Source organism: Trachurus japonicus, chromosome 6, assembly GCF_045865225.1.
Source record: "Trachurus japonicus isolate A0001 chromosome 6, Traja_1.0".
Taxonomy (NCBI): Eukaryota; Metazoa; Chordata; class Actinopteri; order Carangiformes; family Carangidae; genus Trachurus; species Trachurus japonicus.
Genome location: NC_140912.1, coordinates 11118068 through 11136940, shown reverse-complemented (window position 1 = coordinate 11136940; position 18873 = coordinate 11118068). Strand labels below are relative to the sequence as shown.

At 41.0% G+C, this 18873-nt stretch overlaps 2 protein-coding genes across 3 annotated transcripts in view; one reads left to right on the top strand and one right to left on the bottom strand.

Annotated features, from left to right (window-relative positions):
• The window catches only part of LOC146985622 (A disintegrin and metalloproteinase with thrombospondin motifs 20), a 110654-nt gene that overhangs the window by 85175 nt on the left and 6606 nt on the right, over nucleotides 1-18873 (bottom strand). The window contains exon 4 of one of the 2 annotated variants that reach the window (XM_085778709.1): nucleotides 32-285. In XM_085778709.1, the coding sequence (XP_085634835.1) occupies nucleotides 32-285 (254 nt within the window). The remainder of the gene's footprint in view (nucleotides 1-31; nucleotides 286-18873) is intronic. The other variant, XM_085778710.1, reaches the window with a different exon arrangement.
• LOC146985623 (uncharacterized) lies at nucleotides 15362-16902 on the top strand. Its single transcript, XM_085778711.1, has 4 exons — nucleotides 15362-15712; nucleotides 15853-16008; nucleotides 16254-16346; nucleotides 16548-16902. The coding sequence occupies exons 1-4, from the start codon at nucleotides 15362-15364 to the stop codon at nucleotides 16839-16841; spliced, it is 894 nt and encodes a 297-aa protein (XP_085634837.1). The 3' UTR covers nucleotides 16842-16902.

Below are 18873 nucleotides of genomic sequence, written 5' to 3'. Positions count from 1 at the left end.
TAATAATTTTTAGAAACATTGTTTTACTTACTACTGACATGATTGTTAGGATGTAGTGCTCTAGGTTGCGTCCATGGTGACGAACCATTTTGGCATCTGCTGTCACCATCAGCTCTACGTAGCGAGGGTAAGACAGGAAGCGTTTGCGCCTGCGCGGGGATTTGTCAGATGTGCCGGTGGAGTTGCTTTCATAAACATGTTCATCATCTATTGTGGATCTGAGAGAGTCCAGCTCCTCTCCCATGTTCCCTCTGCTTTCCAAAGACACCGGCCTCCTGGAGTTCTCTGTTGTGGGAGAAGAAGAAAAAAAAGATGTGAAAGTGGAGTGTTTACAACAGATTCCCAAGACCCTTGTCTGATTTGGACTGTAAAACACTCACACTGGACACCACTTGGTAATCTGAAAGTATTTCAGGAGAGAACACGGTACATCTACAGTTAAGAGCCAAGGGTTTGAGCTTAGCCGAATTCCAATGACATAACAGAAACACGCACGACTTCTATTGCAAAAACCTGCCATAAATGATTGTGTCATTTCAGTGCTCAGGGAAAAAAGTTGTACCAAGAGACACAGGCCACTGCTGAGCTTTGAGACTAAGACTTTTCAAATCAGGTAATCTGCACTCCCTCTTTCCCCAGTGAAAGCCATACAAACAGAGAAAATCCCATGATGGCATTTTACTGACTGGCAAAGAGACTATAGCCTCAATATAAACTGTATAGGACATAAAAAAATCTCAAAATAAACCACTTTTGTGACCTTGGCCAGTATAACATCTGAAAGGCAACAAATCAAATATGTTTAATACCAGATTGAAATGACTCCATTTATAGACTCAAGGTGAATGCCTTCAGCAGCAGCCTCAGATGAAAACAGCCATATACCATGCATACTCAACCGGCATTCCCTCAGCTGAACTGCACGTGTTGAGCTGGCTATGAGTTATAGATTCCATCACCATGACCAAGAGAAGTTAAAAGAGGCAGACAGAGGAAGAGACCCAGACTAGGTCAGCAGAACAGCTTGTTTCATTGGAGGAAGGAAAAATATGGGTATCTAAGAAAGTTAAGGCTGATGCAAACTAATTTAGATTAATAAACATCACTAACATTTTTCATGATACCTCCAAAAACCATTCCACTTTGTTTAGTGTATATTGTACCTTGGTATGAGACATGATCATCAAACATAAAACACAATAACAATATAAAGCCGGGATATATTGAGTATATTCAACATATCGCCCACCCGTAGGCGTAACCATATAGGCTAATATTTACAAAAAAACACCTTTGCAATGATGTAATTATATATTATTATTTTTTTAAACTGAGACACAAAATATTATAAGCCCCACATGAAAGTAAAATCATGTATTTCAGCAGGACTGTATTGAGATATTACATTTTGGATATGGCCCATGAACTTACAAGGCAAGTACCAAACAAAACAGCCGAGGCATGTTACTGAGCACCAGGCCACCTCTACTGACAACTAAGTGATGGATCTTTGATCACAGCATTATGAATCAAGGTAAAGATGACCATATCAAATATTTTTCTGTGTCAAAACCACTGTGCTGCATGGATTAGCAGTGATTCATAGCGGCAGGTTGAAATAGTTTTTGACGTCTCTCAGCTGGAGAGAAGATATTTCAAACAGCCACCAGGTTGCCACCTGAATGTAGGACTGGGACACAGCAGCACAGTCTCGGATTCCATTGACAATGTGACTCCATTATGACTCAAATGCATTGAACCACTTTTGGCAAAAATATAAAGAAATAGCTAAATTTTTCACATGTTATGTGGTTTATGTTACTGTTTAAATAATATAAAAATGAACAACTTCGAGAAAACAGCTAAATAAATGAAGCATCAAATGACATTCAGTGAATAAATGGCTGTCAGTGATTACATGACTGACAGCGTTCACGAGCCAGCATAGTTTGGAGTCCGTCATCCTAAACAACCTCCTCAACTTTGGATAACCCGATTATGGTGAAGAGTTCCTTTGTCTTGTAGACACTCAGTCTTTCCAGATTGCCAGACAGAGAGAGATTGTGTGTAAGTGTTCGGTCAGAGAAAAGCAAAAAAGAGAGAGAGAAAGAGAGGGAGGAAGGAAAACTCGCAGAGCGCGGCGAGATTATTCAAGCGATGCCCCCAGCGGGGACACGAGGCGGAGCGTGACTCCCTGGCACAATGGTACACAACTCTTGACGCCATGAGGCCCTGCCCCATGCCAGCGCCAGCATCCAAGTCAGCGCCAAGCCGGTCTGTGCCCGTGCACACAGCCCGGGCAGCTGGGCCAGAACAGAGCTTTGCAATTTCCAGGAAAAATCTCTCCAAGGCCTAACCCACTACACTAAACCCATTAAACAGACTCATCACCACAGACAGTCCGACATCAAAGGGATTATCAAAGCACAGGAGAGTATGTACTGTACATGTCGTGCATCCACAGAAAGTGGACTCAGAGCAAGCAAGTGGGAGATGAAGAAAGAGAAGATGAGAAGGAGGAGGAGGAGGTGAAAATATGGCCTGTTATAATAGCCTTTGAATCGGTGCAGATTAGCCACACACAACCTTTCCCAAATCGCCTTAGGTTCAAATCCCCCTCTCACTGGGTAGTGAGCTGCTACTTACACCATGAGAAGACAGGGGTGACTGGCCTGACCCGCCATGACATCACTCTTGGCACTGGGCACTAAATCAACATCATCAACACGACCACATCTCTGGAACCCATTACCTAAACTTCGTATACTGAATTTCTGTGCTGGCAAAAATCTAATCAGCTGGAGTCTATAAAATTAAAACTCCAGCAGTTCTTCTTCATAACAGAGAAGAATAAAGTGAGCGCTGCACGGCACGAGTGTGAGCATTTAAAAACGGCTAAATCTGTTGCTGCTCCAGAGTGGACGTATAGCTCAAAAACAGCTCCACACCACTTTGGCTTTTCTGCTCCAACACCTAGTTGACTTGCCAACTCGCCAAAGGATAATCAAACACCAGTAATATAAACAATGCTAATCCATTCTTTCAGTAAATCGTTTAATTGCACATCAAGTGCCTCACGCAGTTATAAACCAATAGTTTCACACGTGTTTCAAGATTGCAGCTGGTTTGGCTGCAAACATGTGCTTCCACTTAAACATTCATAACAACATTTAAGCATGGGAGCGTTTTGATGCTTGTATATTGCACTTGGTGTGAGAGTCCAATTCCTGTATATGAAGACTGTTCAGAGCAGATCAAAGAGCTGCTCTTTAACTCTCCTTCACTTCTCTGTCAAAAGTATCAATGCCAAGAGCCCAACAATGGGGGAACACACATTTCATTGTTGAACTAATTAACATTCTTTTACAATAGCCTGCTGAGAGTTAAAGCGCACCCCCCCCACCCCACCCCACCCCCTTTTCTCCAGGTTCCAGTTTAATAGAGAGTATAGTATTGGTAGTGCTTGACTTCAATATGAGGTCACATACTGCACTCTAACCGACAGTACGACAAGTGAGGATAAATGTGCAGACTCGTGCAGACAGAGGCACAATTAAGTGCAATTCTGTGGCTAGACAGAGAGAAGCAGAGGCAGCTAATTGTTGCTGCTGAAGAAGCCTTTTAAAAGTGAAGTGGCATGGCTTTTGACCTGACTGGAAGACAGAGGGAGGGAAAGAGGGAGGGGTGCGTGGTTTGTACACGTACAGTGCTCCCAGAGTTCAGTTGTTATTTTCAGTTCAGAGACATGCTCGAGACAGCATGGTGGTCAGCTGAAGAATGTGTTTGGAGTAGCAGACCTCCTTTGAGGAGACAAAACACTACTAATGGATTTGGACTCCTAATGATGGTCAGGGGCCTGGAGTGTTTTCCTTTGTCAGGATCAAACTCTTGACATTCATTTTCAAAGAGAGTCATCCACCGGCGAGCTCCCTCGAGGCTGCGCAAATCTTTCAGTTTGCTGTTTGAGTGATGGTAACTGTGTCAAAATACACACGTGGATCTGGAACTGCATCAAAGCACACATGATGTTAGATAGAGGTGTGATTTGCAGACGGGGCCGAGGGCTGCCGTGAATCACTGAAATTCAGTTGCATCGGTGCAACTCATTTATGTCAAAGGGGGCCATATCTCCAAGAATGTAGCAACTGGTTTAAAGGAATAGTTCACCAAAAAATGAAATTCAGTCATTAGTGACTCACCTTCATGCTGATGCATACTCCAGAGTAGACTTTTATTCCTCAAAGTCAGGGGTAGACAGTAAGGGAAATTTGACTGGCCCTCTGGGCCAGTGGCTTTTGAAGATCACTGGCCCCACCATTCTAACCACTGGCCCAGGACAATGTCAGGTATCGATCCTCATAATAACGAAAAAGAACATACTGTATCAGCCAATTCCTGCGATCTCGCCATCAATGCTGGAACTGTCTTATATACCGATAGCAATACTACTGTAGTAAATTTCTAAACTAAATGGCGTAGTTTCGAGTAAACTCTGGACTATATCCCTTCAGGACTTGGATTGCAGTGGACGAGCAGTGTGGAGGAATATTACAAGTTTTTTGTGTAGTTTTATGGACATTTTTGTGTTGGGCTTTATTACTCTCATATAAAGTTTTCGTTAAAGACCCGGGAGGCCGGCTCGTCTCCAGATGCACTTTGAGTCACTAATGACTGAATTTCATTTTTTGGTGAACTATTCCTTTAAGGAACTCACTATGGAATATCAAAAAGGACAAAAAAGGCAGTTTTGAGAAGCTCGTATGTACCAAACTTTGGTGAAGATTGGACGACCTAGCTCCAGAAAAATCAGATTTCAGTGATTACTTGACTGAGAAAACATGGCAAGAAGATGAAACACTGAATAAACCATAATTGCCATTTAAATCCATTTGGAGCATGCAGTAAATAATGATTCATATTTCAAACAAAGACAAATAGGGATACAAATGTGACTGTAAGTCAGTATAACAATATAATTGAGGGATTAAGTGACGTTACTCAATCTCCCATATTTTCAACACTAACAAAAGCCTATTCTAAACCCTCAAACAGTGGTTTCAATAACAGTTCTCCCTACACAAAGTGGAGGCAGGTCTATAGTTTTGAGTCTTTACCCGGCCTCTCGGATGATAAACAGCCTGAGCCGCAGGCGATGACACTGATGTTTCGCTGGCCGCTGCCTCTCCCCGGTCCACCTCAGTGGGAAACTGTCGCTCACCTGTCACCCCCTCTCACCTCTGACTGTCACCCATGCCACCACGCAGTCAGTCACTGTCACTCAACTTGCTCTAACCATTCCAATCGGCCGCCATCTGCTAAGAATGCCCAGACAGTAGACAGTGGCAGAAAATAGCCCCAGCTGGAATCTGTCATGGGAACTCCCGAGACAACACAACACATTGGGTTCAATGGGGCTAAGGCCTCGGGGGCAGGCAGACACATGGCAGCTATTAAAGTTATAGACCGTCTATTGCTGCCCAGCCCTGTCCGGAGTATCTGTTATCTTAAAATCAGACACTGACACTGAAAGCAATGGGCCATATTATTAGCTGCTTGCACTATCTGGCATGCACCATTATGAAAAATGAGGCAATGACAGGACAGAGCATCACGCCTGAGGGGGAAACTTGCACATTACGCAAAACTAATGTTGGCTCAAGAAGAGTTGGTGCATGAGTTGGTGTATGGAAAAACCTATCTTTCAACTGATTTGACAATGAGGAGTTTCGAAAAAGCGAAGTGTTTTCACACTACATTTCCCATGAGCCTCCGCGCCACGGTGAAATTCTTGGACCGGCGCAAGACGGACGAGAGGAAAACATTTGCCAAGAATGTTTTCATTGATCAAGAATGAAAGTTGGAGGTTCGAAGACGATCAGATACCGTCGTAGTTCCGACCATAAACAGCGATTTGTCCGCAAAACCTAAAGTAGGAAATGCTGCTCGACCACTAAATAATAATATCAAAATAACGATAAAGACAAATGATATATATTTATTTATCGAAAATGGACCCATTAACAAGTGTGGGTAACGTGGATTCATCCACATTAATATGAGACTCTTTTATAACCAAATACAAACTCCTTGTTGTCCCTTTAAGATTAATATTGTTATATTGTTTCTCCAAAGAAAATGCTGTGTCTTTTCCAATGGACAAACAAAAGGCAAAAGACATTCTGCTTCTTTTTTATATCCATACCATAACAAGGCAATGGGTGAGAAAGCTACTTTAAAAAAGCAGGTGTAAAAGCAGAAAGACAGGCAGTGGGAGCTTGAGAAAATCCTGGGGCCTGTGCCAAGCTCTGGAGCAAGACCGACAGGCACATGCAGCGCAGGCCAGGACTGCTCAAACACATGAAGAAAGAAAACTCCTCTCTCCATTCCTTTGCACTGCTCAGTCAGCAATTCCCAATACTCAGTGGGGTACTTGGTCCACTGACTGGCCAGAGAGATGACATGCTCTTCTTGATGGATGCAAACACACACATTCACAAGCAAACCACCATCTATACAAGCGCACAAAAGCCCAAAACAAACTTTTCTGCCAAGTAACAATAGGTACTTCCTGCACTGGGGGGGTGGGGGGCAGGCTAAGTCAGTCCAGGGGGCATGAGGACAAACAGGACGCCTAAGCCTTTTTGGAGCCATCTGACATTCATAAGATCCACACCATCTAAAGCCAGGACCCTAAAGGTGAGAGGGGTTGTCTGAGCGATCAGCGCCCGCCCATCACACCCCAGTCGGCCACCTTTCCTGACCCCTGTCAAGAGCTGGAGTTAAGAGGAAAACAAAGAGCTTAATGCACACATGGGTCCCCGCAAACAAGCCGGCCCGCCCGATAACCACGCACCTCTGGGAGGAGAAAAATCTCAAGGTCATATCCAGCCATCCAGTGAGTGACTCCAAACAAAGAGGGAAGTGAGGTCACAATCAACAAGTGCTTCCATTCACATACATGAAAGCGCAAAAGGGAGAGCGGGCAGCGATTCAAGTCGGCTAGTTCAAACCCCAGGCGGGGGAGGGCATTTTTTCCATGTAAATGAACCCATTGACCAAAAAACCTGATGCTAGCATTTGAACTACCAATGTATACACAGTGGGCACCAAGAGGGGGAATCCTATACAATGATTGTGCTGAGGGGTCAGGGGGGCACAGATGCCATGTGTGCCAAGTATTGCGACATCAAAGGAAGTCACTTCACTGGCCGCGCCGGCTGCCCCTCGGTTAGCCGTGGTGAAAATCAGGTGAAACGTTTCACCGGAGCACTGCGCGTCGGGGTTTATTCAGATGGTAACATTTGCTGTCAAGCTGTCTGTCTGCGTTCGATAAAGTGTTTCCAATTCCGACGAAATATGACTCCCCGCAGCTCCAGACTGTGAGAAAGAGATACTGTGGCTCCCTCTCCCTCTCCCTCCCTCCGTCTCTCGCTTGTCTTCACGTGGGGCTTCAGGAAGCATGAGGGAAGACAGCCAGAGAAGAATCTGCCCCTATCTGTAGCCGCCCTCATCCTTGTGGATATCTCTACGCAGGGAAGATGCAGGGATTCACATGCGAGCTCAGGGAGAGAGAGATACCCGTGGTAGAATGTGTCATTAAGGGTCAGAGCTGTGTTGTGATTTGAGCCCGCTAAGCTTCTCCTCCCCCTCCCAAGAAGCTTTTAAAAGCCAGAACCCGGCACAACAAGGCACTCTGTGACTTTAAAACATTAATCACCCACTCAACAACTATCTACTCCAGAGGTATTCTAAACAGCAGGGCAGCCACCCAGGTTGGCCGACACAGAGAACACTGACACAGTTGCTAGTCAGTGTAGCTAATTTCAGGACGTTCACATAATTTCATTGACTTTTCTATTTCTAATCTACAGTTAGTCTGATGCTTTGTGTGAAAACATATTTAAAACTCACATCCACTCAACAGCACAGAGAAATGGGCTCTATGCAGAGCTCCACTACTTCCTGAACTTAATGCTGCTCCTTTATTTCCTGTCTTACATTATTGGACACACTGATTAATCCAGGTGTGTCTGAGTAGTCACATTGGTCAGACACACCTGGATTAATCAGTTTGTCCAATAATGTAAGACAGGAAATAAAGGAGCAGCATTAAGTTCAGGAAGTAGTGGAGCTCTGCATAGAGCACATAGTCGGCGGTTTGCTTTACGAACAGCACATGAACACACACAGCGAGGAAAAGCAGCTGAAGACAGGTATATGGCAGTGTCATGACTGCTGAAATAACAAGACATCATTTTCCATCAAGGTTAACACTTTAAAAAGCCCTCATCATCACACTTCTGCTCCTGGCACAAGTGCGAAAAAGTCAAGTATTTGTACATGTCAGAGAAGACAAGCGCAAAACTTCATCTTTGTGGAAACGCTGCCTTCCTCTCCTTTCAACACATTTTTGGCAAAGGTGTGCATGAACTGTACAAACTTTGGAAACTCTTACTGCCTTCTGATGCAGAGGTTCCACTTGTTTTTTTCTGGTGTCTCACTGGAGAAGTTCTGTCATATCTAAAGGGGAAAAAAAAGCTTATCTCGCTGGAGTTATCTCTCTGCAGATAGACATTTTGTTTCCTGGAGATCGCTGATAAAATGCAACTTGTTTCATCTTTTGTTATTTTCAAAAAAGATTATTTCTTTCAGGGCACAGTGAAGAGAGAAAGGCGGGTAAAGGAAGAAAAAAAATATAATAATCACAAACAAAGTCTTTACACATGGGAGAGGCTGCCTGGCAAGCAGATTAGAGGCACTGCTGGCTATTCTGAATTTCCATGCGTTTGAACCCACAAGGCCTTTCAACCTGCAAAAACCTCTTCAAAGTCCCAAAACTGCCAAACTCCTCTGTGCTCAAATCCAGCCAATTTTGATTTAAGACAAGAGTTCTCTTGAGTGGAGCATAAAGTGGAGAAAGAGAGAGAAAAAGAGAGAGGTCCATGAGATGACTGACCTCGACAAAGAGTGCTTTTATAGCTCCTCAAAAAAGAGGAGATACTGGGAAAGGAATCTGCCCCCCTCCCTCGAACAATACAGGTCTTTGGTTCTATCATCTACACGGAGAGATAAATCACTAACTTTTGTTTCTTTACTTGCTGGGAATCAGGTTCCCTGGGAGGATACATTAAATACTGTACTCATCTTTTCTATTCATTAGGTACACCTAGAAGAAGTGAACACAACGGCCAGACAATAAATTGGTCCCTTGTGAATGAAAGACTTTTGAGAAATGTCGATTTACCTCTTATTTCATAGTTTGTTTTGCTGATTGTATTGAATTATTCTAGAGGTTAACAAAATGTAAAAACATCTGTGCATGTTGCTCATTAATAAAAATCAGTGCACACAGAGGCACTTTAGAATCTGCCATAGATTATCTGTGAGCATTTAGGACACATCCAGCCTTATAAGCCTTAATTCCTCCACTAACAAGGATTCTACTTGGTGGTCCTGTGTTTTTTTTTTTTGACACTTTTTTTCCTCTTTCTCAGCAATTATGCTGTGGTTAGGAGCCCTACATTTACAGGCTGATTTAGTCTGATGAGAAACATAAAGAGAGCCTGTAGAGACAGGCATACGGTAAAGAGAAAGGCAGACCACAGAGTACACAGAGGAAGTTGAGCCATACATCCAAGAACAGCCTAACATCTGAATTCACAACCAGGAGCAGCGACTACAAGCAGAAGGACACGCGCCGAGCCGGTGTTTATATCTAACCTGCTAGTAGCAGCGTGTACCTCTCTGCCATAAAAAGACAGGACAGGCCTGTTAGTCTTGGCCTGGTGGGGCCTTCAAAGAGCCCATTTATCACTGCATCTGGAGAGGAGCCTATCTGATAAAGCTGAGGAGCCGCAGCCGGGGACACCTCACTGTCCAATAACCCAACCTCAGGTTCTTTTAATCCTGCTGCTCATTGTTTACCTACTGCTCTTTGATGAAGCTACAGGTGTCAGTACCATACGCACATCCTCCTCCCACTGAATACAATTTCTACCTGGAGTACCAGTGTTATGACTGAACGCGTTCAATGAACGATCGTTCATGAACTCGTCCATATTTTGAGCGAACGTGAACTGAACTTATTGTATCTCCGCTTGATGAACGTTATTGTGACTGCCGTTTGTGAACGGCGGTCTCTTACAGTATAACTCCATTCAAGAGTGTGCCAGATTTCCATAAAAACCCAGCTAAAACACACCATGAACAGGCGTTAATATAGTGGAAAAACCACCCGAATCTGCACTGAAAAAAGTGACTTTTTTGTGCTGTAAACTCTATTAGAGTAACTGTCATAATTTATACCTTATATTTTTAAGATTCAGTGAGAACTAGAGTTTCTTAAGTAAAATTAAACATTTTATTAACGTAATACATGAATTATGGGGGAAGAGTAAGTTTTACGTACGTTTCCCCATACTATTTAAATGTTTAATAGTTGTACGTACATAAACCTAAAAATATTACATAAACTTTACTCTGAAAATCTAGTGTTTTGAAACGCATGCACGACGACGCATGCGCACAGCACAACAGGCTCTGGCCGACTGCCTCTGCTCCGGACGTTACGAACAGGATCACAGCACAGAGCACTGCAAGGTGTAGCGCGCGCAAGTCATTCCACAGGTAAGTTATTACGTTCTGTTTTAAATTTGTGATAATATACGTCTGCATGTAGTTTGACGCAAGATATGTCACTGTTCATAAGTTAATTTAAAGTTAGCATAACGCTACATTGGTCCGTGCTGGCCTGTAGTGGGAGGGCTGCAGTTTTTCAAAAAGTTAGGAGGATATTAAAAAAGCACCAACCTAACGGTATAACGTTAATCAACTGACGTCAACATAGTAGAACATGGTTTTGTTCTCTGTAAAACTTTTGGCGGCGACACTGAAGTAACGTTAACGTTAGTGAATTAATGTTGTGCTTTGGGAATGAGGGGGCGATACTGCTGAATGTTTGGGAGAAATGCCCCAGAATAGGTTTTTAAAACACACGTTTACTGACAGAAGCGCCAGAGGTCTTTGAGAGCATCAGCTTGGGAATACAAAGTTTTCTTTCTTTTCTTTTTTTTTTTGACAAGAAGCTAGTTATCGTGTGAAGCCCACAGCAACTTCGTGATGTGCGGACCGATACTTTCGATACCAAATGTGTCCGTTTTAGTGTCGATACTCTTAAAAAATTGTCTATATTTTCACCAGTCTGCACTAATTTGAGTTAACAACTTTTTTTTGTCACAGTAGACAGTTATTTCTCTAGTTATAGGACCTATTTTCCGGTTGTCTGCTTCCGCAACTGAGGCAACTACAGTTGCATACTGTAAATGTGCCCGTTTGTATGCACACATGCACACAGCACAGCTCACTGCAGGTATAGCTAGTGTGTGTGTGTGTGTGTGTGGGGGGGGGGGCTTTGTTATTTTCCCTTATTCATCCATCATAATGTAATATTAAAATTGTGGCTGAATATTTTAGACCATTGTTTTAATACCACAAATTGTGTCTCTTCATTTTCAGGGTGCCCTTTGGAGGAGCCAGTGGACTTTGTGGACAGTTGGAGTTGAGGGCTAGGGAGAGGAGGTCGAGGAGAAATTCATCAGGGAGAAAGAGTAGGCCTTTTGTGGTATGAGATGGTCGTGCAAACGATGCAATTTTAGGTCATCAAAACGTTTAGAGCTCATAAAACATTATAGGTTGAAGCATCCACACACTAGTCAAGGCCGATCACTACCCTGCTTGTACTCAGATTGTCCTTGTTTATTTAAAAGTTGGGGGGCACTTCATGCACATTTGTCTAGAAATCATACACAGACTCAACAGTTAGGGCAGATAGTTTCATTTTCGTGTCTTGTATGTAATTCATGTAGTTTTAACACAGAGAAGCAATATTTTGAACACCTTGGGACTCATCTGAAAAAGCACGAAACTGTTAATTGTGTTTTTAAAGATTGTGACTACAGTACGAATATATATTCAACTTTTGCTTCACATAAAAGTAGGAAGCACAATCCTCACTGCATTGAAGATTTTAAAAAGACTGTATTCCAGACACATTCAAGTCAGGCAAGTGAGGTAACAGAGGATAGTAGTTTGATTGAAAGTGAAGTTACTTCTGATGAAACATTTGTCCAAGAGGGTGAAGATTTAGTCCAGGTTATTGTGGATGAGCTTGGTTCCTTATTGCTTAAATTAGACTGTATATTCAATGTGCCTAGAAGATGTATAGATGAGATTGTAGAGGAGCTTCAATTTATTACTTGTTCAGCATCTGCACCTGTTATTAAAAATATTGTCCATAGTACATTACAAAACCATAACTGCACTGTTGAAGAAGTGGTGATCACAGATTTAGTAAAAAGCCTTTGCCAGTTAAATCCTCTTAGTGTAGCCTTTAGTGAAGAAGGCCCTCTTGGCACGGCATACAAGAGAAATAGTTACTTAAAAGAACATTTCTCTATTGTTGAACCTGTTGAGTATATACTAGATGCGAAAGAAGGAAAGACCTTTCAGTATATACCTATTTTGCAATCCTTGTCACAAGTTCTGAAAAATAGTGACATCCAGGAGAAGGTTTTGAAAAGTGTAAGACATTGTGGTTCTTCATGTCAGTACACTAGTTTTCATGATGGTACCCACTTCAAGGAAAACACATTTCTTTGTGGAGAAGAGTTAAGGCTTTCACTTCTACTTTACTGTGATGACTTCGAAATATGCAATCCATTAGGAACATCTCGTAAGAAGCACAAGGTAACAGGTGTTTACTGGGTGTTTGCTGATATTCCGTCTGTATTGAGGTCTACATTATCATCTATTTACTTATCTGTTTTGTGCAAGGCAGACGACATTAAGAAATTTGGTTATCCCCAAGTGCTAGATCCATTGTTAAGTGATTTGAAAAGACTTGAAGAAGATGGTCTTTTTGTGCCCTGTTTAGGAAAAATAATAAAGGGTACTGTATTTTCTGTGATTGCCGATAACCTTGGTGCCCACTCAGTTGGGGGGTTTATTGAAAGTTTCAGTGGGTCACACGTTTGTAGATTTTGTGTAGGAGAGAGAGCCCAGTTTCAGGAATTTGAGGTCAGGACAGGAGCATTCCCAGGTAGAACAAAAGAGCATCACAAGTTGGACATTGAAGCAGCATTCGCTAGTAACACTCATAGTCGTGGAGTTAAAAGACAGTGTACTATTACTGAAAGATTAAATCATTTTCATGTGACAACAGGTTACCCACCTGATGTATTACATGATTTACTTGAGGGTATTGTGCCTTTAGAACTGGCATTGTGTTTAGATATTTTGATAAAGAAAAAATATTTCTCTCTTGAAGAGCTCAATAGAATAATCAAACAGTTTCCATACAAGTGGAAAGACAGGACAAATTGTCCCCAAGTTATACCACCAACATTTGCCTCCCGTAAAACCATTGGTGGTAATGCAACTGAAAATTGGTGCTTATTGAGGCTACTTCCACTTATGATTGGCTCCAAAGTACAGGAAGAAGAACAAGCATGGCAGTTGTTGATGACACTCAAAGATCTTGTTGAGCTGGTTATGTCACCTACTCACACAGATGAAAGCATTGGTTTCCTCGATAGCCTGATTTCTGAGCACAGACAGAGATTTAACAGTGTTCTTCCACAAGCGAACCTGATCCCAAAACACCACTTTGTAGAGCACTATCCCCAGCTCATCAAATCATTTGGCCCACTAGTGTCTTTATGGACAATGAGGTTTGAAGGAAAGCACCGATTCTTTAAGAAGATTGTAAGACAGACTAGTTGCTTTCGTAACATTTTAAAGTCTATGGCAAGCAAACACCAGTCCATGATCGCATGCCATCTCCATGCTTCAGTTGTAAAAAAGCCTGCCGTGTCTGTATCAAAGATGTCAAGAGTTCCATTAGAAGTTGTAAATGAGAACGTACAGGAATTTCTATCACATAAATTTCCTGAGGAGACAGGTGTTAATTTGACCAACCGGGCAGAATTTCAGGGCACCAGTTACAGTGTTGGCATGATGTTGGTATATGGCTCCACATCTGGGTTGCCTGACTTTGCTGAAATACTACAAATCATCATTGTTCATGACACCTTAGTGTTTGTAGTGAAACTGCAAAGTGCATGGTACTCTGAGCATTTTAGATGTTTCAAGTTGGAGTCCACAAGAGTTGTCAAAGTAATTGAGCAGTCACAACTCACTGACACATACCCATTGGCTACTTATGCAGTGGAAGGCGATCGCATGGTTTCTTTGAAACACCACATCTGCTTGTCAAACTAGGTAAAGTAACCCAAGTCCTTCCTACATGTTTTTCTATTTATTCCTTCAGTTGACAGTTAGAGCTTCACTGTGCAGAAGCAGATGATATTTTAAGATTTTTAACAGAAACTGGAATTTTTGTGGGGAAAAAAAACATCAGACACAAATAATATTATTTTCTGTTTTTGTTGTCTTTCTTTACAGCCTCAATAATCAACATAAAATGGAATTTGATTTTTTTTTTTTTGACGATTTCCTGTTTTGTAAAAATATTAATTTTTTATTCTTTGTCTGATTTGTGAAGGTCATGTATTAATCAGGGTGTGAAAATATATGATTTGTTTTTTAGTACTTTGTTTATTATTTGTTATCACACCATGTCTTCTTTTTTTCTCTCTTGCAGTTCTGCTTGCCCAAGACTGTGATCATGTCTGCCCCAACTCAACTACGTGTTGTTATTGAAGAGACACAAGTTTACAAGTTAACCCTACCAGATGGAATCCCTAGCACTGTAGACGAACTTTTGGCAGCTGCGCAGAATCATTTTAAACTTGAAGGGAGTTACACTGTAATGCACATGGACAAAGATTTCGATAATCAATTCTTCACACTAACATCAACCGATGTGGTTCATGACAAGGACACAATCAAACTAGTAGAAACAGAACCATCTGTAATTTTGACATTGACTTCTATCAGTGAGCCTTCAGGTTCCTCCACTCCAGTGCCGCTGGATCAGTCTTCTCAAGATGAGAGTTCCTCAGCCAGCTCATCTGACACCATTATTTTACAACCTTCAGCAGAGTATCGATCAGAGCCATGGCCAACCAATTTTGTGATACCCATCTTTTCATATGGTGTCGAAATGATTCTTGAAGCTGGAAATCAAGCTTATGAACGTGATGGCTCACTCCTTCAGGATCCAAGTATCTACTCTGACATTCTAGAGAAACTTGCAGAAGCAATCTACCGCTACCAGGCCTATCCCAGTGCTCTTCAACAACTCGAAGTTGTAGAAGCTCTACTAAACAAACACCCATGCTTGAGGGAGCCTGGAACCTCATATTCAGGCACATATGGGTGGCAGAATCGTCTCAAAATGAAGATGGCCAATTTCCGAAGCAAACTGAAAAGGCGCAATGTCCCTTGTCCCGAGCTTCACATCAACTCCTTGAAAAGGAAGGCCCCTGGCGAGAGATATCCTGCAAAAAAATGCAAGAAACCGAAGAGAGCCGAGGTGAACTTCCTTCCCCCACATCCAAGTGGAGAAAGCAACGACAGTCTGGAGAGGGACAGACAGGAGCTCCTTAACGAGGTTAAGAAGAAAGACAACGCTAAAATAATTAAAGAAAAAATGGCCAACACATTTTCCTATCGAAGACTCGAGGTTGTGAGTGATAGTCCTGCTGCTGCTGACTTCAAAGAGAGATGGCCTGCTTTGTTTTGTGAAGCTGAGGTAGGTGATTCTATAAAGCCTTAAACATTTCACTTGCTTTATTGAGCTGTAACAATAATTAATGAATGAATTTTCTTTTCAAACATGTACATTTATATAAAAATAATATTGATGTACTTGTGAATCTTTTGTCCATTCAGATCAAGGAGGAATTCAGGAGAATAACTACCATTCCCCTGGAGCGAACCTTCATGCACAAACTGGACGAACACACACCAAAACTTATTACCCTGATGAAAGCCAAGGGAGGTGCCGTGGGGATCAAGATGAGGCCGCTCCTGGACAGACTGAGTCAGGTGTGCTTGTTTTGCTTGTTCATAGTATGTTTTACAGGGAGCTGGACCTACTTTTTTTCTCACTCACAGACACATACAGTATACACATATACAGCACAAGCCTCACACTTGGTAGATTCCATGCCCTTTCACGCTCTGGGTCCATGCACTTAAAACACAAGAGCAAATATATGCACTTGTCTTTTCACTTGACAGTTCATTGTGTATGTATAATGGTTATGTTCATGTTCTTAATCTGTTCACAGAAACAGAGCATTGAGATGAGACGTGAAACCGTTATCCGCAGCCTTATACTGTACCTTGGCGAGAAGGAAGAGGAACTTTTTGAAGACTGCTTGGTATAGCATTATTTTAATCATTTAAAAATATTTTTAATGACACAGGTTAATTTAATGTTAAAGTTAAGAGGAAAGCAGACAAAGGAACATATATTCTTGTGTTCATTCTTCCCTGATAATGAAGTCACTTTGAATGATTCATGCAGTTCTATTATTTGTTTCTCAATAACATTCTTCTTTTTTGTTGTATATTGTTTGCAGGAGGACAGCCGGAGTGATGTCAGTAACCACATCCTCAAAATACTCGTCGTCCACGGTGCTGATGAGGATCCAGTCGATGTCTCCATCCTTGTCGAAGGCCATGAGATTTTGCCAGGGTGCAACAGTACTGCGAAAGCTTGCTCACTGCTCATGGGACTGATTTATGCCCTGAACTTGGCATACCCTCCCACTTTGCGCTACACTTTTGAAGTCTTCCAAAAACTCTTGCTGGAGCTGGATGGATTCAAACTGTCCCCAAAAGTAAACACCTTGAAGTTGAAGTTGCTTTCCTAAATGCATGTCATGACTTTGTCATCCTAGAGGAGGAAAATGACATAATTCATGGACCCTTGTTGAGGACGTAGCATCATGCATGGACTCTTGTGAAGAAATGCCAAGAATTAGCACTGAGTTCCAGTTCATCTTGGTTTACTAGTGGGTTGCCTGTCATAAATTTTTTTTCATTTTTTGTCAAATAAGGTATCTGTTAATTACAGTAAAGATTGTATTCTTCATCAAGAATGGTTAGACACCTTAAGCTGTTTATTTTTAGTTGATTCTGTTGATTTTATTTCATTAATGTTTTAATTGCATTCTTAAAAGTGCACCAGTCAGAGGACTGGTTTAAATGTTGAAATTGCACTGTTTCAGTGTGAAGATTTTAATTGCATATTTGAGAAGTGACTATGTTACCAGATCTATGTTGGATGTGGTGTATAATGTGTAATACTGTGTATTTGTTGTTTACCAGTCATACCAACCTTTGGATATTTTCTTTAAAAAATATACTTAGTCTTACTTTAAATACCTTTTGCTGGAGATACATCTTTAATTTACTGTACAAATTCTAATGCAGTACAATATAATGCACTTTTACTATTGTACAGTACATTCTGTTTTTTCCCCCATTTAAATAGGGGTATACATAATCCATACACCACTGCTCAAAGTTTAAGAGGCGGTTTCTGTCCTGACCCTCTCCCAGAAGTTGTTTTGAGCATGTTTGTGTGTGTTAAACGTTCTTGAATATCTGAGTATTATATTTCTGTAATGAATGTAGAAACTCTGTTTCAGAGGGTTGTAAGGTTTTCACTGCATATTTGAAAAGCACTATTCCAGATCTGTACTGCATGTACAAAAGTATTGGGACATCTACACAATCTAATGCAATATTTATTTCCAGTACAACCCAATAGTGTAAATTGGATGCAGTGTATACTGTGTAATACTGTCTGTTTGTTGTTTTTATGTCAGTCATGCCAATGTTAAATTTATGGCTGCCCCATAATAGATTGGGCAATTCAATCCACAATAGTAGTGGATTTACTTTGACATTTCTTGTTTGTTAAACTGTTTAAAATTAAAAATAAACTGTTTAATTGCATTGTAATTTAGTTGTGTGATATGTGATACATATATATTAAATGCATAGAGTATTGGTTAAATTTATTTGGTAACATTTATCAAAAGAAAACTGGCAATGATTACCTAATTTTAGTGAGTAATGTAACGTAATGCAACCAAGTAAATTAAAATGTCAAGCACAAGAAAATAATTAAAATCTACTAAATTACTTCATAACAGCAAATACTACAGATATATAAAATTTACTTAAAATTTTGAGTAAAATGATGTTCCTGCCTATGAAAAACAAGTAGACTTTACTTAATTTGTTTAAATAAATATAACTTAAAACTTGGATGTAATTAGGTAACTGTTACTTAATATCTTCACAACTGTTATGTTTTATGGTAAGTAGAATTTACTTGATACTGGCAAGTGAGTGTTACTTGATATTGCAGCATTAAATTTTACTTAAATCATTTGCGTGCAAATACTTACAATAATTTTTTTAAGTAAATCTTATGAGTCATTTTTTTCAGTGTGGCAACACCTATCAGCTGTTTGGATCAGTAGTGCATGGGCGAGGTGGAGTGATACAGCGCATCGCGTAGTCTGCCTGTACGGAGGAATACTGACCTAGTTGGTTAGTACCAGATTAGTCTCGCCTGCCAGACCCTCCTCCAGAAAAGAAGGACCACTACCAGATAAACAGGGGTTAGAGAGGGAAGTCCAAGTAATTTGACATATTTGAGAATGTTATAAAATAGTAACGGAACAGATACTTTTCCTGGTAGTTAATTTCTTTAATTGTGTTGTAACTCAGTTCCTTTTTGGGAAAAGTAACAAGTAACTATAACTAATACTGGTTAAAACTGATAAAATAATAGCTGTCTATGGTTCTGTATGCTGAGGCAATAATTTTTGAAAAATAATAGCTTGCAGCAACATATTGAAAAAAAAAGAAAAGAAAAAATAACTATGA

Coding starts and splice junctions, on each gene's coding strand:
- LOC146985623 (XM_085778711.1), top strand. CDS start 15,362: ATGGCCAATTTCCGAAGCAAACTGAAAAGGCGCAATGTCCCTTGTCCC. Junction 16,009..16,253: donor TCCTGGACAGACTGAGTCAG/GTGTGCTTGTTT, acceptor ATCTGTTCACAG/AAACAGAGCATTGAGATGAG. Junction 16,347..16,547: donor AACTTTTTGAAGACTGCTTG/GTATAGCATTAT, acceptor TATTGTTTGCAG/GAGGACAGCCGGAGTGATGT.